This window comes from Halichondria panicea, chromosome 16, assembly GCF_963675165.1.
Source record: "Halichondria panicea chromosome 16, odHalPani1.1, whole genome shotgun sequence".
Taxonomy (NCBI): domain Eukaryota; kingdom Metazoa; phylum Porifera; class Demospongiae; order Suberitida; family Halichondriidae; genus Halichondria; species Halichondria panicea.
This window is the reverse complement of record NC_087392.1, coordinates 2112338-2133052: the sequence shown is the minus strand read 5'-3', so window position 1 is coordinate 2133052 and position 20715 is coordinate 2112338. Positions and strand designations below refer to the sequence as shown.

Below are 20715 nucleotides of genomic sequence, written 5' to 3'. Positions count from 1 at the left end.
TTTTATTTGGGAAATAAATGGGCGTGGTTTTTAGTACACATGACATAGCTTGTATTTACTTTTCATTTTAACAACACGTACACTAAGTTTATACACTCTGCACTTCGTTTCTGCTCAAGCACTGAGTCCGTCTGTCAGTCATAATGTCCACACCAGCAAGGAGAAGACTCATGAGAGATTTCAAAAGGCATTTATTACTGTAGAGTATCATAAACAGTGTTTGATACTAAAACCATAGAGCTACTGTATTTTATACTGTTGATATTATAAAGTACAGTCATACTATTGGCCATGTCTAAACTGCTTATTCAGAGCGTTTAACATATTCCAACTTGGCCTATTGTATCGAATGTACGTGTATTTACTTTCTGCCATAATAATTATTGTGACTCTACAGGTTACAAGAGGATCCCCCTGCCGGAGTGAGTGGGGCTCCAACAGAGAATAACATAATGCTCTGGAATGCCGTCATATTCGGGTGAGTAATATTATGCTGAAAGTACTAGCTCAGCGTTTTTTGTGAGTGATCTAATTATGTTATAATTATCTTATGAAGCTCAGTAATGTAAACAAGGAATACTGCTGATTGTAGCTGTCATGAATATGGGTTAGCTAACGATGACCTGGCAGTCAAATATGGCTTTGCTAAGTAATAACCAACCAATCATATATGGCATTGAGCAATTGCTGATTATGTGTATTCATTGTTTGCAGGCCCAAAGACACACCGTTTGATGATGGCACCTTCAAACTAACAATGGCCTTCTCAGAGGAGTACCCTAACAAGCCACCCACTGTTCGATTTGTCTCTAAAATGTTCCACCCTAATGGTAAATTACTAGATTTGTGTGTGTGTGTGTTAGGAAATATGCGTATCGTATGACTCTTGGTACTTACCTTGGAACACTCACAATGCACTGTTTCCTGTTATAGTGTTACGTCAACCTCTGTTCTTATTTCACAGTTTACGCTGATGGTAGTATATGTTTGGATATCTTACAAAATCGCTGGAGTCCAACATATGATGTATCTTCAATATTAACATCAATACAGGTTAATACAATTGTACATAGTACAACATTGTTAGCACACCCAGTCTGACCTGCACGTTAGTCGCTTCTGTTAGCATACTGGCCTGCACGTTAGTCGCTTCTGTTAGCATACTTGTATAAGTGCTAATGGACATTGTCCAACTATTCTGATTGATTCTATATGGCAAGCTGGCCCAAATCAAACTATAATCTGATGTGTGCTAGCTCTCTTGTAAATTATAGCCAATGAGTTCATAGCAATCACACATACAAAAACACAAACACACACAGTCGCTACTGGACGAGCCTAACCCAAACAGTCCAGCCAATAGTCAAGCTGCTCAGCTCTATCAAGACAACAGGAGAGAGTATGAAAAAAGAGTTCTGGCTATTGTTGAAGAGAGTTGGATGAACGCATAGGGGCTCTGTGTGACTGAGTAGTTGTAGATTATAGTCCATCAATAATTTTACCTTGCTACACTGTCAGTCATGTTTGTACTTATTATTCTGTGAACACACTACATGCTCAAATGGTTTCAGATTGACAAAATTATGACATTGATTTGAAAGCATCGAAAAAATATACACAAATTGCATTTGAAACTATAACAAGAAGTCAGTGGGTTTCTTTGGCATGCAGAGATTGTAGCTGGCTTTTTCGTCCCAGAATGACACTTTTTTCCACCCACACCATTTGCCCTGCATGTGATTGAAAATCGAAAGAATTTGTTGATATCCATTTACCTTGGCAGTGATGGTATTAATGTCCTCTGTACCAGTGTAGTGTGGATCTAGAATGAGAAATCTGGAATGGAAGGTAAGGATTGACAGCAACAAAGCTCAATTAACTCTCACTGTGTTTCTCCTGTGGTGTCATTGAAGGTCACTCCCAGAATAGTGTGTGCTAACACTCCTCCACCTGAACCCAACAGGCTACAATAAGTATTAAGTTACAGAAAATTTAGTAATGTACCGATCATAACTGGAGTCCCGTGTGTTCTGAAATGCTCCAGCAAAACTCTCCCCACACTGGCCATGTCAGGGCCTTTAATTTGGGGCTTGATTATGGACACCAACTGAGCATAATTTGTATACAAGACGGTCATACATAACTATGCATACATACCCCTAGCAGTTGATTGAGGGAGTTGCTGACTTCAATCGACCCAATCCATTCCTTGGAGCCAATCAGAGAAGAGCTCCTTGTCTTTGCTGCCACTACACTCTCTTGAATTTCCTTGTGTGTTGGTGGTGGCTTGTCTGTGTAGCCTTGAAGCCAGAACCAAGACCAGAGGGTCTGTAGCGATCGGTAGGCACAACCCCAGCCCTGCGGAAAGACTAAGTTAATTGTAGTTACATTGTATGACATAACTTACATTGTCATTGAAACCATTTTGCATGTAGTGGTAGTAGAGATAGTCTCCTTGCACTGTTGCCAGACTCCCAGTCTTGACTGTTGTAGAGAGTGACTGTAGCTATGTGACCACACACATACACACACTGACCTGTCTGTTTGAGATGGTGGTGAGGATTGAGTAGCTGAGAACCTGTACTAAGCATTATATTAGACGTGAGCCATGGAGAGCCTGTTGAATAAAATTAAAATTACATCAAGGCTGAGATATGAATGATACCTTGCTTTGTTGGTTGTCTCGGTACCCTGAGATATGGCAGGTCTGTTCCAAGACACAGTCTCTTGTGTAGCTCCTCTCTGTAAAGTCGCAGGTCGTCAGTGGTGACTGGTAGAGGATTGTCAAGACTTTCCCACGAGTGGGCTGTGTGTGGGTAGACGATTGTCACCGGACAGTGTTGGTTCCATAGGGCTAAGTGGTGGGTGGTCACAGTACACACACTTCCCTCCTACACGTACAGGCAATCACATTACTATACACTGTTCAGTACCAAACAAATGAATGTACCTTCCATGTAATGCCTTTGGCAATTGATTTTAGGTGGGTGGTTAATTTCTCTCTACAAACGGCAGCCAGTTCCCTCAAAGGTGAAGTGATATTGGCCAGTACCAGCACATCCACCGACAGACTGACTTTTAAGCAATTGTTGGGTAGAGGATTAGACACAGTGAGTGATGGAGTGTCTGTTGGTTGGGTGTGGTCTCTGAGAAGCTCAATAATCACAGGGCCTGTCTGAGCATGGGGTATGTGCTGGGAGGAGCTAGGGAGAGTTGCGACTGGGTCTTGTGGCTTGGCTTTGATCAACCTCCTGACTGCTGTCCCACTAGTGGTAGACTCACTGAAGATCAATGGTGGTTTTGAGGATACACAGAATATTGTCGAGCTGTTGTTGAAGAACTCTTCAACAGAGGAAAACGAAGTGGACACTATAAAAGAGATAGAATTTCATTTCATATGCATTATTCTTGCAATAAAACACCTGGCTGTCCTTCAGGTAAGTATAGAGGGACGGAAATTAGGAGTCGACAGAGAAGAGTGCTCTCGGTAAGGTAGCTCTGGAGAGAGGTCGTGGCTAGCCCCACTGACTGACTACTCAGACTACCAGAGTCGATAGTGAAACACTCCATTTCAGTTCCATCTCTGTACAGCACGGCTAACACCTCTGGACATAACACTTCCTGTGAGTATGAGGAACAAAAGTATATACTGTTACAATTGACGTCATACATAATATCCACATGTAACGCATTTTTTCTCACCAAGATGCGAGTAATTGAGGTCAGCATTGTCCATACTGCACTAGTCGTCGCCTTTGAATCTACACACACCCACACACCACGTCTGACATCACAGCCACCAGGGAAATGACTCCTGGCCTCCTCAGTCGTATTGACCCAGTCTGGAGTAGGTAGACCAACAGATTCCAGTTGTGGTACACTCTGATTGGCTGGAACACAGGCATATTGGCCCACTACAGTCAGTGCTGGCGCTTGTTTCAATGTCACCAGCACACCCAGGCCACGACAGCCTTTCAGCTGGAGAGGGGTAACATAAAGTCATTGCAAAACCTTTGGTATTACCTTATCCTGGTCCAGAATGATTTCCATAGCTAGCTAGCTAGCTAACTACACATGGCACCACGCCCACTCTGCAAAGGCCACCTAATTTGACCTTTGAACCTTATCACTAGGGAAAAGTTTAAAGTGAGCTGAGAGAGCTAGCTAGCTAGAGATGGCTACTCAGGAGATTCTGCAAGCAGCCGTAGAGCAGAGGTTACTCCAGGCCACCAAAGTCATAGAGAACCAACTCGACAATGAAATAGATAGAATGGACAAAATGGATGCTGATGACCTGGACAAGCTAAGGTACAGCTAAACTTAGGGGGTGTGACAAATACAAGTGTGGCTACTGTACATGTAACTGTATCTATGACCAGAATGCTACATTTATCTATTATGTGATCTCTCCATGCCTAGGGAGCAGCGACTGCAGCAGATGAAGAAGGCACGATCTCAAAAGGAGCAGTGGATGACACAGGGACATGGGCAGTACACAGAGATTACAGAGGAGAAAGAGTTCTTTGACATCTGTAAAAAGAGCAACAAAGTGGTGTGCCATTATTTCCGAGACTCTACCTTCCGTTGCAAAATTGTAGACAAACACCTAATCATTCTGGCCCCCAAACATCTTGAAACGAGATTCATCAAGCTCAACGTGGAGCGAGCCCCCTTCCTCTGTGACAGGCTCCGTATACGCGTCCTCCCCACCATATCCTGTGTCATTGACTCCATCACAAAGGACTACATCAAAGGGTTTGACGAGCTCGGTGGCCATGACGACTTCTCCACGGAGATGCTAGAATGGCGACTGGGCTGTGCAGGTGTGATAAATTATTCAGGCAATCTGTCGGAACCTCCGGACGTTGGCAAGCCTGCAAAAAAACAAGTCAACTTCAGAGCCAAGAAGACTATAAGAGAGTCTGCTCAGGACAGTGACTCTGATGACTGATCTACTCACTTATAAATGCACGTCTGAGCGAGACAATTACATATTATGTGCACAGTAATATTGTTGTCAATCCTATGTAATTATAATATATGGATATTATAATGGAGTGATATCATAGATTGAAGAACTCTTCAATCTATGGTGATATAAAGCAGAACTGTAGCCCAAGATTTGGCTTTTCAAGGCCAAGGGGGTGGGGCTTTTCCCACATGACACGTAACCGCATGCGCACGCGCACATGTGGATCTGATTAGGACCTCGGAAGAAGGACATCTCTAAGGAACAATCTTCAGGCGAATCGATCCAATGGATACTTCTCTTCTTACCACAAAGCCAACCCGAACTAAGCAACTGGTAGGTGGATTTGATACTTTGCAACTTTTGCTTGTTTGTATGTGCTAATAATATAAATTGTTACATTTCATGCCATAAACCCAGCTGACTCATGGTGGTGCTGCAGGGATCCGGCCGGGAACAACAAACCAGAGGTTGAAAATCACAGACCGCTCACTGCGGAGCTATGATGACTGTACACTATGATGACTGTACACCGTGATGACTGTACACCGTGACAGCGTTGAAAGCACTCAAGTAAGGAACTTCATAACTATAACTAGCTTTCTTTTTTCAACATTATTATGAAGTATATGTATTTGACTTGACACTCCTATATCTAGTCAAAGATGTATAAGTAACAAAGTTTAAACTATAATACAACGGTTTTCTATTGTACAATGTACTGAAGTTTGCAGAATCTTTGCGAAATAAACTGCGTTCCTTATATGGGTATGGGAATTGCTCATACAATGAAGTAGGCCAAGTAGTGTGTACACATATTCCATATAAAGGCATAAAGCTCAACACTTTTACTGGTGTGTTGCTAAGATTCTGCAACTCTAGCATGAATCAGCATTTTCATATAACTTGCCTTTAGAGGTACGTGTTACACTCCTTTTACATAGTCTATTAAATCCAGTAAAAATTAATCCTAGGCGCACGGTTGTCGAACCTCCTCTGACCTAGTTGGGCGGAGTCCAACCAACACGTGCTTATGGTTGGGTATCAGTACTTGTAGCACTTTTGTTCCACTGACACTTGAGGCTGAGATCTTAAGTGGCTAACAACCGCATGGCTCATGCAGGGTGCGATATAAAGAATACTGTCTAGCTGGCCGGCTAGATCTAGCTATAGCTGTTTTGAAAGTCAAGAAATACCTCAGAACTCGTAGAGAAAGTAGGAGGATACTATAGCCTATAAATACAAGATTTAGTAGGCAGTGAGCCAGTTTACCTAGTTAACATGGTAAGGCTAACTGTATTTATCCAGAGATGCAACAAAATGCATGGTCTAGCTATTAGTAGCTCTAAATGAAGCTTGAACAGTAGTCAAAAAGACTTGTATTTGTTTTAAGTTTTGGTGTGCTAACAATAAAATTAATTTTGACAAAACCAAGCTGTGTTATGTGGGTTTTCTCTGGTCTGCGAACAACTTCTTCAAAAGCCTTGAGGTACTGTAGGCTTATAGCTGGTTGTACTCTCCTTGTGCTAGAGTGTCTAGCTATTATACAATCAACCTCTTGATAAAGATTTCCTACTGGAACACAGCAATCTGATTAGCCTAGCTGTACATTTCCTGCAGTGGAACAAAGGTGTTACTAGTACTTGACACCCAACCATACGCACACGCGTTGGTTGGACCCAACTACCTCTGCGACTCTGTCCCATCCCAGGCTAGTAGTAAATCTGCATTTATACATTCTTCTAATCCAGTCACCCACAAATCTGAGAGTATAGTGTCTTCTCTGTGGGTTTTCTTAGAGTAGTCTATAGTACAGCATAATGTACAACATGTTACAATACTAACCTAACCACAGTCAGGTGACCCCCAACCTCTAGCCCGACAGGGTATGAAGGGCATGTGACTCCAGCTTAGACTCGGTACTGCCAAAATGTATAATATCCACGATTCGGGTATGACACTCTAGTTCCTGCATACCCTTGCGACCATAGTTAAATACTGTACATTAATTATTCTGGGTAACTTGGCTGTAACCACATACATGTAGCTAATGATTATAAGCACTAAACATCCAATTGCAAGCACTGTACAGTGTACACCATAATAACTTTGCACAGCCTCAGAGCAGCTTCATATGCCAATGAAACTGTCAATTGAGAATGGTGTATCAAAGTGTCTGGGGTTCTAATTTCGAGATTTATTCAGTCAGGGATTCATCTAGTGGGGGGGGGGGGATAAACCTCCCCCCTCCCCAAAATGTGTGTAGAATAATGACATCACATTAGTAGTGTCTATGATGTAACTAGATTTACTGTGATGCAGTAGCATGTAATAGGGGGTGTGGGCAGCAAATGTGGGAGTGGCCAAACATTTTGCGGCGTGCGTAAACCTTCTCCCCCCAAACTTTTAATCCTAGATGAAACCCTGTCAGTAATACTTTGCAGTAATGCATGTTGCTTCTCTTCCTAACTGGCCTACCACACTGACACCGCCATGCATCCCATGTGATGACACACATTGAGTGCATGCACCTTTTTGCTCTTTATATGTCGCGGGCCACTATACCGCTGCAGTAGCTAATTTCTAAAAACATTTACCTTGCTGCTGGAGACTCGGCATTGCATTGCATTACTGCTTATTTCGTTTATTCCATATAGTCAACAGTGGGTGAGGCTACAAGAAAATTCCTCGTGATCTAAAATCATATGTGGTTTGATCTTACTCGAGAAGACACCCTTGTAAGCTCTCCTTTTTTACAATACTGCTCTATATATATAGTATAGCAAGTGTCTAGCTAATATGCTATCTACAACAAGTCTTCAGCAAACACATTGAAGCTCTGGATGGCTGTGAAGACTGGATGTTGATGAGAATCACTCTAACTAAGAAAGCATAGACATACACTGTAAAATAAACATTAGCTCACTATATTTGTTTTCTGTTGTTATGCACCCTAGTACATGGATAAATGCTTGTATGCTCCATAAATATTCTTTTTGAGTCTACTGAGGAAGATATTCCATGTGTCGTACTTGAACTCTTCATCACTTGTAGTGATACTTTGACTTGACCACACCCACTATTTTCTTTTTGTTATGCATGTAGACAATACTAGATCATATTCCACTGTAAATGGCTCCTTCCACATTACAGTTCTTGTCTGGAATCTTCTCGTCCGGCTATGAAATGGCTTTAATTTTACCACATTGTCTAACATTTTTAGTGAATTTCTTAGTACGGTGAGGCGTGCATAATCTTACGGCAAAAGGGTTAAATGTAACTATCCTCGTCCAACGGAAGTGCTGTGCGTTGCCTATCCCGTTTATCTACCGTATAGCGGGAAATTTTCGTGGGTGCAAATTTTTGCTATTTGGCTCCAGAGCCCTCAGCAGAAATGTTTGTGGGTTCTAATATTCGCGTTTCAATGCCAGGAAACCACACACACCAATAGCTTTGCATGTGAAATACCAGTGCGTAGGAGTTTTAATTTTCGCGTTAACTACTCTGCCCTCAAAAAACGCGAAATTTTGCACCCCACGAAAATTTCCCGTTAATACTGCAATGTCTAGGGCTCCAAACCAATTTTTTAAACTGGGAGAAAATCGACCTAGGGTGGAGGCTTTGCATCACAGCTGAAGCTATCCTTAATCTTTTTGTGAGCTACTATATTGATCACACAGGACTGCATATCTGCCAGGAACTAATAGAGATTCTCCTGTCTACACTCTCATCAAGTGAGCAGGAAGGCTGGGGCACACTCCCATTTCAGACTTCTCTAGTAGCGAGTATACATTTTTTTACATTGCCTGGCTCAGCAATGTTTGTGCTCTCGTAATGTTGTATGGCTGCTCTAGACATTGCAGTTGAAAATTCCTGTACTGGAGTTTGCAAAGTTTGACACATCGTGTTTAGCGTGTGTCCTTGTATGGAATACGTGTACACACTGGCTGCATGTTGTACTGTAAGCATTTTCCATAAGGAACGCAAAATGCTCAACATTCATGTGTTGCAGACATTCTGCAGTATATAGTTGTCCACTTTCACCTTTATTCCCTTCCCATTTTTACAGACTCAAAACTCTCTATACCGGATAGCCATTCATAGAGGACCAAGCAAGACTTAACTGCAGCTGTGGGGGAGGGACTGTTCTCAATGAAGTGGCTGAGCTGCACAAAAGGTGCAAGGATAATATAGTAAGTATACTGCCCTCTGTATTCCAACATAATTATGCCGCGGTACGCATGCGCAAGCGGAGTATACGGTAGTGTGTGTGTGTGTGTGTGTGTGTGTGTGTGTGTAGACTGCTACAGCTGCTCAATTATCAGCCAAGTGCAAGTTAGAGTTTCTATAGGCTTCTAGTCATGTTTTTATTTGTATATGTGCAAAATAATGCTTTGTTCTCAAGCTATGCCTTACTTGGAATGTCATTGTAGCCTTTTCAGAAGAATGCGTAGCAAAAATTGTTCACCGAGTGTTGCTACTCTACTTAGTAGAACTTTATCTCTGTACTAGAATGGTAGCTGCAAGAATGAGAAGAGAGCTGCAAGGCTTGAACTTTCGGCATCGATTGTTTTTAACAATAATCATGGTCGATCGTTACCCACTCTTTGAGTTTCCCTGCGATTCTGGATTCTCCTGCATGCAGCAAAATTAATTAATGCAAAAATGTTCATCATGTGTATAAAGCTATTTGTAGCTTTTTGTTATGTAGCTTTGGCACCTCCATCGAGGCATCAGCACCCGCGGTGCTTTCATTATAGAGAGCAGTGTATTTTCAGCAGTGCATTTATTTATTGCCTAGCGCCTAGCGTGAGGCAAATAATACTGCATCGTATCTCAGAAAACTTTTATGTATATACCGTATAACTGGTAATTTCCAGGAGACAAAATATTTGTAGTTTTCGTGGTTGGAGCTCTGACCACAAATATTTTACCCACGAATGAAGCTACCTTTACCGCAAGCAGCAACCACGAAAATGTTATCCATGAAACGTCAAAATATTGCTGAACCATGAATATTTTATCCCCCGAAAATTACCGGCTATATACGGTACATTCCGTATAAGGTAAAATTTTCGAGGCACTTATATTTCCTCTAAAAGCATTTCGTTGCACAATGTTCGTGGAGTAGCTGCTTACCGGAAGCCATGCCTTTAATCTTTGCATGTTATAGCAGATAATTCTAACAATTTTCGTGTAGGATTGCTAACCTACAAATCAGCGAAAATGTTGCGCTATATGGTGTGTCGCATTTCTGGAATGTGCGTATCTACATTCGGTTAATCTTTATTACCTTGAAACTGATCTACTATTGGCATAATTATGCGTTAGATACACGAAGAACAAAGCTACGTACTAGCTAGAAGAGCTAGCTATATTATATATAGGCCTATAGATCCTGTAGGGGTATCCCCCTCCCCCCCCCCCCCCCTAAAATTTGCATTCGTGATTCTCAGGTACGTTGCACATACTCAGTGTTGGATTTATTCACTGTATGGCACACCTTGAAATTGACACTGTATCAACCTGGTAGTTATATACAACATTGGTGTGTGCCATTATTACAATAACTTCTTGTCACATGTTGTGCTATTATAACAACCTTGTCACATGCTTCTATATTACATACTTAATTACTATAACTGTGACATCATTGTTGTAAGTGTAAATACAAAAAAGAATGAGTTCCTCGTGCATTTTATTCACCGCAGCTCAGTCATTTTGTTATTGTGAATACAAGGAGTTAAGAGATGCTTTAATTTGTTGTATTATTTTCAGTAGATTTGTTTGCGATTTCGATGGCTTGTTCAAGTTTGTGAAATTATTGTTATTCATAACGTTTCTAATTACTCGCAAGTGGAGAGCAATTTCCAATTATCTGTAAATACTCTCATTCACAGAAATTAATACTCGTGAAAATAATTATATCACATTAAGGTAACTTTTATCTTCTGGCCTGAGTACATTTGTCATTCGTATATAGCATTTATCAATGCAGTTCGTTTCTTTTGTGTGAAACCTGCATAAGAATTATCAATGTGGAGATAAGGTTATTATAATTGTGTCTTACGATCAGCTTACCAAAGTGGCCAACTTGAATTTAGCACAGAATCTGGTGCATATGAAACTAGTGTTCAAGCTGGCGCTGTGCTAATGCCTCTCGCCATGATTTGCTTTCGCTCAAAAGTATAGAAGAGGAAGTATAGAAGAGAAAAAGTGTATAAAATAATCTGTCTAAAACTGACTTGCAATGCAATTAACCTACGCTCTAGTGCATTCAAACACTTCAACTCATGAGGCTCACTGTCTAGTTCCATACCATTGATTTTAGCTTGAGCAGGCATGACACCTCTGGTAATTGAACCATCACATGTTTTACACACCCACTGGTTCCCATTAATTTTACTGAAGTGTGCATGCTTAGAAAGCTTTTCGAGTAGGTCGGGGTCAGCTTTAGTGTACTTACAAGGCTTGAAACGCACTACAGTATGTCTATATAACATTCTGTGGCAGCTAGTGCAGACAAGATCAGGACCAGTTCTCACCTTAGCGAGAAACTTATCAATTACAACATCAATTGTTTTTGTAGACATTGTACGTCTATTTTTTGTTTTCCGCTCAACAATTTCTTGCTGAGTTTCGTTACTCCTCTTACGAGATGTAGATTGCTTATTAGCATTTTTACGTACAGCAGTCTGAGGCTCAGTCTCCTTATATCTAGCTTGAGACATGTGTGCAGTGTTCTTAGTTCTACGTAAAATAGTCTGAGGCTCTGTCTCATTATCTCTTGCTTGAGATGTTAATGCAGCGTCCTTAGTTCTACGTACAGCAGTCTGAGGCTCGGTCTCATTAGCTCTAGCTTGAGACATGTGTGCAGTGTTCTTAGTTGTACGTACAGCAGTCTGAGGCTCGGTCTCATTAGCTCTAGCTTGAGACATGTGTGCAGTGTTCTTAGCTCTACGTACAACAGTCTGAGGCTTAGTTTCATTAGCTCTAGCTCGAGACATGGATCGGGTATTGTAGCATTTACGCACAACAGCCTGTTCCTCGGTCTCAATAGCTCTAGCTATACACATGGATTTACGATTTTTCGCTTTACGCGATAGTGATTTGTCAAGACTCTCAGTCGCTAATGCTTGTCTTGCAATCAATTTCTTGCTAACCTTTGATTGTTTCACAAGAAAGGGGTGTCCACAGTTAGTGCATACTGATCGTCTTATATGGCCTGTAGCCAAACAGTGAGAGCAAACCTTTGTCAAAGGCATAGTCAGTCAGTAGTCTAGTCTGTGAGATAAGTATTAAAGATAGAATTCAATCACAGAAAGAAGGATCTATAACAAGCAGTCTAAAAGGCTATATCTTGTGTACACACATCTACAGTATTCTGGTATCATTGTAGTGTTTTGTGGCTTACCAGGACCACAAAAAGAATTGATTTCTGCCACGATCTGGGTTAAAATGGAGTCTCTCACACGTGGTAATGAGCGCATGCGCAGGAATAAGGGGTGTGTCGGCAAGTTACAAGAAATGGCTACTAAAATTAATAGCTAGCTTCTTTAGCAGCTCTTTCTGACTCTTGTAGCTAACAAAAAGCTAGCGCTTTATTGCAAGGCTAACTTACATGTTGAATAGAAAGGTTGTGCGAACAGATGATGCTATAAAAGATTCTGAAGAGACTGCAACAGCCTTCAATGTGAGTCAAACTAGCCATAACTCGAGAAAGAAGCTTTAGTTTGCTAATCCACGAATCAAAATCCAAGAGAACGTGGCTAGAAGCCTATAGAAGCTGTTAGTTTTCGTCGCATTGCAACCGTTGAGCAGTTACTGCTGGAATACACACACACACACACACACACACACAGTCAGCTTTACCGTATCCCTCCTGCGGCTACGCCTCGAGGCATAATAAGCTTTTGGCTATCAGCTATTCAGCTATCAGCTTACCAAAGTGGCCAACTTGAATTTAGCACTGTGACACAGAATTTGGTGCATAATAAATTTATATGAAATTAGCTTTTGGCTATCAGTTAGCCTTCATTTCAGCCTGTCTCTATTATCTATGATCTCAGGTATAGCCCTCGCAAAACTGCGCCTTTCTTCCAGGAATCTAGATGAGGCAGCAAAGAAAGAAATGGTTAGCCTCTATTTCTTGCTTTATTCCTCCAATTAATACAGTAGATTAAGGCTAGTTAGCCTGCGCATGCGCTTGCACAGCGAAGCAACACCATAATTATAATGTATACTCTTGTATACAAGTGAATATGAAACACATTAATGAAACACAGGAGTATACAAGTGAAGAGCATAGAAGTTCATAGCCTCCTTCACAAGGCTTCAAAATCGAGGCTAAGAAGTTCAGTGATTAAGGTATACATGTACACAGCTGAAAGCGAAAACCCAACAGATAAATTTCAGAGAGAGTCAGTCATCAGAGGAGATAAGCGCACCAATAGAAGGAATTCGTTCAACTGTCTGACAGGAATCAGATTCAACCGAAGCTCTACAGTGAGGACAAGATGATTCGATGGAAAGCCATCGGTTAACACATCCACTACACATAATTATGCGGCAACATGGTGTAACCTTCCATGGGAACGTAGCAAGTGCTTTGCACACAATACAGGAGAGAGCTTTTTTGAATGAGTAGAGCGTACTTTCGGTGCGTTTCACTTCTGCACTGAGAACAGACACATCTGTCTTCAGTTGCTGTACTTTCTCTATCTCGCGCATTGATGCCTTTAGGGAGGTTTCCATTAGGACAGGACTTATTTCATTACTTTCCCTGAAACTGGGGCGTCTTGGGTGTGGAGGAGTCTCAAAATCTGAGTCAGAATCGGACACTGCAGGTTGATACTTTCTCTTTCCTTTGAAGGAAGAGTAGTCTTCCTGACTTATTGCACGGATTTTCCGAGTAGATTTCCAGAAACTGGCCCCTGGACAGAAAAAAAATTTTGCAGTTAGATTTATATAAACCCCATTTAATTAATAAGCCCAAGCATCACACGTATTATGCACCAAAGCCCCACTACCCCCCTCCCGGGACAAAGGGGGGAGTTGTTAGTGAAACCTATAACCCTGGGGGTGGGAACTTAGTAAAGATAGATCAGAGGTGATCATAGATGTTTGTCTGCATGTGTACTATTAAGTATTGCATTAATTATTATTGTGTTGTGGGGTATTTGCCAGAGGAGGTTGGTCATGACGCATACTGTTTTAAGGAGGAATGTGCATGCACGGACAAGATATACAGAGAAAGTAGCTTTTTTAGCTAAGCTAGCCTACTGCAGATGATTGTAGCCCTCTATATATACTATGATGCTAATAATGCTCAGTGACACTAGAAAGTGAGTAGCATAGTCATACTAGAAGATGAGCCAGAAACCACAAACTTTAAGTTGTTGCTGCACTTCCTAGCAGGTATACCGTGTTAAATTAGTACGACTCATAAACTAACAGGAGATGTTATACAAGAGAGATAAATGTGAGAATGGATAAAAAGTGCAGACTCAGCCACGTGAATCTTAATTATCGTGACCAACCTCCTGGGTATTGTTTGTTGCGAGTCTTTTGCACCTCCTAAAATTGACAAAGCCCCCCCCCCCCTTGTCCCAGGAGGGGGGTAGTGTGGCTTTGCATTGAATAGGTGCATTATGTTGGCCATATCACAAATCACTTGCATCAACAGGGTGTCATACAGGATTTTTAAGTAAAGGGGGGAAAGTAAGGCATGCTTTGAATTCAAAAAAGGTCAACTCAATACTGTAATAATTATTGCCAGATAAGTCTAGTACCTAAAAGCAAATTTTAGGGGGGGAAATTGGAGCCAGAGGGGAATATCCCCCCTTAGTTACTAGTAGCCCAGAATCCAGCAATCTGATTGGTCAGTACAGGGTTTATATTTCCCATATTAACCTGTAAATTCTCATATAAACCTGTAATTTTCATGTTCACAACAACCATTCATTATTTTGTGTTTTTCAAACATTTTTTTTGTAGATTGTATTATAAACAATGAGAAGTAACTGTTCTGTTTTTGGTAATGACATAAAATTATAATGTTCAGTCGCTGTTAATACGTTGGTTGTTCGATGTAGGCATAGAGAGATTGATGGTAACGTTGCAGGTACTAAAGTTAAAGTTTGGAGGCATAAATTGACAGCAGTTGGTTTGTGAGTTCTGTTGCACTGCCATCTGTGAGTGATCAGTGTGTGTGTGCCAGTATGTTAATTGGCTTTACGTTGAGAATGTCTGAAACTGACTTCTTTTGACACTCAGAAGTTCTCTTGTAGCTGCGAACTCCTTCCAAGCTTCGGTGTCCAGTTGTTTCCATTATCATTTATTCGTCCACTCCAGCGTTGTAGAGTCTAGTAGCAGCAGTTGCACGGAGAGAATGATTCATTCGGTACCCCTTAATACTAGCTGCAGAACATAGTCGAGCCACTGTTTGGTCCAGCGTATTGTGGCCAATTGGTTTGTTCGAAAACCAAGTAGTAGGTGTTGGGTTTTTCAAGGCTCGAAAGTAAAATGAATTTTTAGGACAATCTTTTGGCAGGAGCTGTTGGTAAGCTTGAATAGGCATCTTTCAGGGTTTTCGGGATTGTTGTATAGTGAGACACTACTTTTGGCTTGAGTTTCCTGCCTTTCAAGCCTCCTGGTCGATTTTTAGATATGTGTTCTGTGTATTTCAAATACGACCGCTGTCCTTCAACTTCAATTACTTGAATTTGGCATGGTTCTGACCTCAATTGACGATGTTTGCTACCACTTCGTAGAGCAAAGTAGACACCATTCATAAAAAGTACCGTATCAACCAGTGGTTGTGGAGTTTTGCATCCAAGAAAGACCTTTGTTCCATAGAAGTTCTTCTTCTTCTTCTGTTAGAGGTTCAGCCTTCTTCTTTTGTGACCCTATAGTCCAGCTCTCTGCAAGCGCTTCATTTCGGAGTCTAGGCACATTCGAAAGTCAGCAAAACAAGCATCCTTGAACAGGTCAATCCCGGGATTTCCATTCCATCGCAAATATCTCTGTATGCCACTCACAATGTGGTGCAGTGTATCAGGGGGAAATTCTGAGCCATCGTTCTGCCGAATCTGAAAAATAAAGCATTTCAGGTTCTCGGATAGTTCCTCGGATTTCAGGTCACTCAATAGTGGAATAATATCCCCATGGCAATTTAATCGGTACTCACACCAGTCATTCCATAGCTTGAAGCAGTACTTTGTATCTGAAGTTGTGCTATTAGGAATAGCACTCTTCTTCAATTTTTCCATCTCACTTTTTGTTCATTGAGGTGCAAATGCACGCACTTGCTTGGAGGTAGAGGCACTGCTTGAAGAAAGCTTCATTCGCTTTGAGTTAGGTAGAGAAGATTGTGCAGGTTCTGTTGGCTCGTCCAGCTCCTCCTCCTTTCTTTGTTCTGTAGAAAGAGTAGCCAGCTCCGCCTCCACATTTATGTCGTAGAGGGCGGGGTCTATGGGCTCGGTCATTATTATGCCGAGTACTTCTTCAGAAAAGAGCTTGTCTAGGCCTAGGTCTTCGCCCGCGTCCATTCTTTCGGTTAGTTTTTGAAATGAACCTAGCAACTAAACTCGTTAGATACTGTTTAGGAGGTGTCTATGGGAATTATAAGCCCGCAGGCACTCGTAGTACCCTCGCTTTGCTCGGGATACTACAGCAGGCCTTTGGGCTTATAATTCCCATAGACACCTCTCCTAAACAGTATCTAAGTATTATTTAGAACACACCTAGCCAAGATTAAGTGTTTTAATCTGCGTGCCGAGGATGGCCTCGAGGTTAACGTGGTGCTCGAGGCGCAGCCGAGTGCATTACATAACCAAGAGGCCATCCGAGTGCACCAGCATTAAAACACGTGACTTGGCTAGGTAGTTCTAAAGGATTTAGTGCTGTCACATGAGCTCTAGCCTCGTGGCAGCTAGATCTAGCTACATTTTAAATCAGTTGCTGGTGGCTAGCTAGCTAGCTAGACGTAATAGCAAGTTTTAGTAGGTTTGTAGATCCAGACTGAGAAGGAGATACGATCTAAAGCTATCTGGACTGACTGGGCATGTTCTCGACTTATTTCTCCTGACCAACAGTCCCGATCCCACTACTGGATATGCCTCCAGCTGATCTGGCTTACTGGATGGGAAACTTTGTGCGCAAACTATATGGCAATGAGTATCTGGTTTGCTCTTTTGGAAAGCTATGATATTCGAAGCACCCTTGATGAAACGATTATATGGGTCTGGCTTAGGTACAGGTATGTACATCTTCGAAGCAAGCTGAACCTATTTCTCTAGACGAAAAAGTGATGCTATGGTCAAGTCAGCAATTCGGTACACTTACTACACATGAAACAAGTCGAAACAATAACATTCAACTTTCTAATACTTTTTAGCTTTGCTTGTGTACGTGTACATTTTAATCTGCTTGTATTATTATTATGACATTCAGATTCAATCTGCTTGTATTATGATTTTGATAAAAAGTGTGCATTAACAAACTAACTTAAAGCACACTTAAGTGTGGATTAAGTTATTTAATCCATGGTCACCTGACTACTTTCAACTGATTGGCTGGAGATCATGTGATTAGCACCAACTATTATTTCTCTCCCCCTGTATGACACTCTGATTAATGATGATGACATAATTATATACCGGTACCTTTGGTTCCATTGCTGTCCGGTATCCTTAGGTTTTGAGAGTCTAGAATAATGACAGAATCTCCTTCAAATCCCTCAGCTGACACAATCCCAACTATCTGTGACACACTTGCCGTACTTTCAGTTAAAATGATTGGCAAGTTGAACTTTTTCTTGATAGAATCGTACGACTTGTCGTAGGAGCAGATTTCCACACTCTTTGTCCAACATGCCTTCGAGCTGCCTGGTTTCTTTAGAGAAAGGGAAGATGGAGCATTTAAGCTGGATCCTTGAGGCTTCCATTTTGAGAACTTGGGTTGAATAGGTTGTTAAACTATAGCCGGCATAGGAGTAGATCTATAGCTGGTTGCCACTCACTGTTCAGCTAATGTCAGAGTCCATTTCATGAGTTGAAGTTCCCATCTTCTGCTGTGGCCACGGTACCATCGTCTCCTATCAAAAAGATACTGTCTGCTGACAGATTGAACACTTTACCCATTGTTTCAGTAGACAACTGTGTCGGCTTTAGTTTGATTGTTCTATCGTCCTTCGTGATTGAGAAAAGAAGAGACATCGCACACACCGCGTACCATACGTTGCACATGTGACCAAAAAATGGCATTGCACATGTGGCCAAAGTAGAGCATGCGCAGACTCGACTAGATCCCCTGACCTACTGACGTCATAATTATTCTTAGATGCAGCTACACGTGTACGTTTAACATCATGGAGTCTGTTAGTGTGGAGGATATAAAAGCCATGATTATGACTGGAAAAACTTACAGAGAGATTTCTGCTGAATTGAAGCAACAATGCCCTCAAATGAAGGGATTTTCAGCTCGAAGTGTAAAGAGATATGTTTCACAAAATAACCCTTTATGTAAAAAATATTATGTAGAATCTGCACATGTGCAGTTGTGTTGGCCTTATACATAAAAAATAGGCATTATTATGTTGATCCATCCATTCACCACATGCAGCTATATAAATGCTGAAAGCTGAAAGCTTCCTGCATGGTGATCACATTGGCCACTGTCTGTGACCTGCAGGGTGGAGCTGAATATTCGGTGGGTTGCATTTACTACCCAGCCAGAATTAGAACCTTCTCCCAGATTCTGTGGTCCAGTCCTTGCTGATCAAACACTGATAGTTATAAAGCTGAACTGATAGCTGAATAGCTGATAGCCAAAAGCTAATTTCAGATTCTGTGTCACAGTGCTAAATTCAAGTTGGCCACTATATGGTCCACTGATCCTCACCAATGCTCTTACTTAGTATGTTTCAATCGAGGGCGTTATTGCGTTTGGATCCTAATGCAAGTACTTGACTGTGCCAATATTGTTGAATCATCGAACACTCCCAGCAATGATCGAAACACCTTTGTTGGGCTGGATGCATGCCCCCCCCCCCCCCCCCACATGAATTAACTTGTCTAATTGGCGCCTTGTTAAGAAAACGTCATAATTATCAGGCAAAACTTTTGGTAATTCCTGCATGTGTGGAGCGCTAGAATTTGCTGCATGGCCACTAGAATGGGGTAGAATACTGTAGAATGGGTTGTAGAATGGCTATAGACAGAGTAAATGAGTAGAATTACACTTACTTATTGAAGATTGCTTCCTCTCTTTTTTAAGTTTAGACATAATTATCATGGAAAGGTTAAATCTGTAGCTCTACATGCATTTCACGAAAGCCAATTCCCCCATTTACATGAGTCTGATGACTACATGCACCTTTGAATGTGACTGATGGCTTAGAGTATTATATAGGACTGCTTCCAATTGCTGTTTTTGTCTTTTATATGTATACGTTGTATTTATACATTATATGCATGCATGCATGGAGTTATATTTGGTGCTTTTGTTAGTGTTTAATTCCTGGTGTCATTATCTTCCGTTTTCAATGCTGCTTTAATTGCGCAACTCGTTCTGTGTGGGTGTTGGTATAGGTGGGACAGGTGGGAGTAGCTATTCAGGGAGGGAGGGGGGCTCAAAGTTTGCAAGGTCTGCATTTCTTGGACCTATATATAGCGAGACAATATAGAGGTTGGCAGGGCAAGTTTGAATTTTATTACTATCAATTTCTTTTCATACTGAGGTTTGCATGTGAGTTACCATGGTATGGGGAGCAGCGTAGCATTTATTTATAATAAGGCCCTTGCAAACTTTTAGGCTTATTTGCGAACCAGCTTCTTAGCCACCAATGGGACAGGGAGGGAGGCAACTGACAGCGCAGATGCCGCTGACCTAACTGACATGGTATCGTGATCGATGATTCGCATGTAGACCAACAGGGGTCGGAGGGTGAAATCCCCAAATTTCTTGGCATTTAGTGACAATGGTGGCCAATCATCTACAGGGTAGAATTGACTCTCCTCTGGGCTCATAACCTATATAGAAAGAGTACATTAATTTTAACAATGCAAGTACAGTATTTTTCTACAAGTATTTTTAGATACAATTTAGGCCGGCTGGGCCAAACAAATGAAAAATACAAGGGACCTCCATCCCTATTCCTGCACCACGATTAAGAGTATCCCCAGTGATTTCCACCATTCCTTTATTGACGTCTCTTGCACGAAAGAAAAAATAAGTGAAGCTATATTTCTTGGCACATGTCCTATACTGTTTGTCCGTTTTTAAACTGCATGGTTATCTTTCTCACTTGTTGCTTCCCTCGTCAAGACTAACACATCTCCCACAGTTGAATGCCAGACAGCCTCTAACAAATGAAGTAATTCCAGTCACAGAACAATCACTTACTACAACTTTACTATAATTATCTATCAGTGATCACAAATCAGTAAAAAGGTTTTATCCCGGATCCAGAATCCACTAATTTACACACATGGTTCATTATTGTTATATCCTTGATAGCCTAGAGACTCTAGCTATACTATATATAGATACTTGTACTCCTCTACCTCTTATAGCCACAGCCTTGACTCAGCATAGACAGCACAGAGCAAGAATTTGACTGCATTGTTTGACCTCATGAACATGTAATAAGTAGCTGAGATTGCTAGGTTTAGCTAGCTCAGCACAAATAAAATTCTACACACATTTTTCATTGCGTTTTTTTGCTGTATATGCAAATTTTCAAA

The 20715-nt window shown here is 41.3% G+C and overlaps 4 protein-coding genes across 5 annotated transcripts; 2 read left to right on the top strand and 2 right to left on the bottom strand.

The window, feature by feature from the left end:
• The first annotated feature begins 26 nt into the window (after positions 1–26).
• On the top strand, positions 27–1581 carry LOC135349987 (ubiquitin-conjugating enzyme E2 A). The gene is made up of 5 exons (XM_064548675.1): positions 27–187; positions 398–478; positions 715–830; positions 965–1053; positions 1323–1581. Exons 1-5 carry the CDS (start codon positions 144–146, stop codon positions 1449–1451), a joined length of 459 nt encoding a protein of 152 aa, XP_064404745.1. The 5' UTR covers positions 27–143; the 3' UTR covers positions 1452–1581.
• On the bottom strand, positions 1573–4129 carry LOC135349936 (ufm1-specific protease 2-like). 2 transcript variants are annotated; one of them, XM_064548600.1, is made up of 12 exons: positions 4024–4129; positions 3703–3978; positions 3423–3621; positions 2951–3369; positions 2666–2891; positions 2537–2617; positions 2408–2484; positions 2158–2358; positions 2005–2107; positions 1887–1950; positions 1776–1836; positions 1573–1730 (listed from the first exon to the last, which is right to left on the bottom strand). In XM_064548600.1, the coding sequence occupies exons 1-12, from the start codon at positions 4048–4050 to the stop codon at positions 1635–1637; spliced, it is 1830 nt and encodes a 609-aa protein (XP_064404670.1). In that variant the 5' UTR covers positions 4051–4129; the 3' UTR covers positions 1573–1634. The 2 variants fall into 2 exon arrangements, with proteins under 2 accessions (XP_064404670.1, XP_064404671.1); XM_064548601.1 differs by lacking the exon at positions 4024–4129 and having other exon boundaries at positions 3423–3649; positions 3703–3838.
• Positions 4130–4174: 45 nt separating this feature from the next.
• LOC135349976 (thioredoxin domain-containing protein 9-like) lies at positions 4175–5053 on the top strand. The gene is made up of 2 exons (XM_064548660.1): positions 4175–4308; positions 4420–5053. Exons 1-2 carry the CDS (start codon positions 4175–4177, stop codon positions 4949–4951), a joined length of 666 nt encoding a protein of 221 aa, XP_064404730.1. The 3' UTR covers positions 4952–5053.
• A 12331-nt stretch (positions 5054–17384) lies between these two features.
• Positions 17385–18812, bottom strand: LOC135349798 (uncharacterized). The gene is made up of 2 exons (XM_064548407.1): positions 18019–18812; positions 17385–17941 (listed from the first exon to the last, which is right to left on the bottom strand). The coding sequence occupies exons 1-2, from the start codon at positions 18232–18234 to the stop codon at positions 17621–17623; spliced, it is 537 nt and encodes a 178-aa protein (XP_064404477.1). The 5' UTR covers positions 18235–18812; the 3' UTR covers positions 17385–17620.
• Positions 18813–20715: the final 1903 nt, after the last annotated feature.

What these genes read in the sequence shown, in the direction of transcription:
- LOC135349987 (XM_064548675.1), top strand. Translation starts at nt 144, where the DNA reads ATGTCCACACCAGCAAGGAGAAGACTCATGAGAGATTTCAAAAG. An exon ending in TAAAATGTTCCACCCTAATG is followed by an intron (nt 831 to 964) that starts GTAAATTACTAG and finishes CTTATTTCACAG; the next exon opens with TTTACGCTGATGGTAGTATA. An exon ending in CAATATTAACATCAATACAG is followed by an intron (nt 1,054 to 1,322) that starts GTTAATACAATT and finishes AAACACACACAG; the next exon opens with TCGCTACTGGACGAGCCTAA.
- LOC135349936 (XM_064548600.1), bottom strand. Translation starts at nt 4,050, where the DNA reads ATGGAAATCATTCTGGACCAGGATAAG. An exon ending in CCAAAGGCATTACATGGAAG is followed by an intron (nt 2,892 to 2,950) that starts GTACATTCATTT and finishes CTGTACGTGTAG; the next exon opens with GAGGGAAGTGTGTGTACTGT. An exon ending in AAAATGGTTTCAATGACAAT is followed by an intron (nt 2,359 to 2,407) that starts GTAAGTTATGTC and finishes GTCTTTCCGCAG; the next exon opens with GGCTGGGGTTGTGCCTACCG.
- LOC135349976 (XM_064548660.1), top strand. Translation starts at nt 4,175, where the DNA reads ATGGCTACTCAGGAGATTCTGCAAGCAGCCGTAGAGCAGAGGTTACTC. An exon ending in GATGACCTGGACAAGCTAAG is followed by an intron (nt 4,309 to 4,419) that starts GTACAGCTAAAC and finishes CTCCATGCCTAG; the next exon opens with GGAGCAGCGACTGCAGCAGA.
- LOC135349798 (XM_064548407.1), bottom strand. Translation starts at nt 18,234, where the DNA reads ATGCCATTTTTTGGTCACATGTGCAACGTATGGTACGCGGTGTGTGCG. An exon ending in AAGATGGGAACTTCAACTCA is followed by an intron (nt 17,942 to 18,018) that starts TGAAATGGACTC and finishes GCTATAGTTTAA; the next exon opens with CAACCTATTCAACCCAAGTT.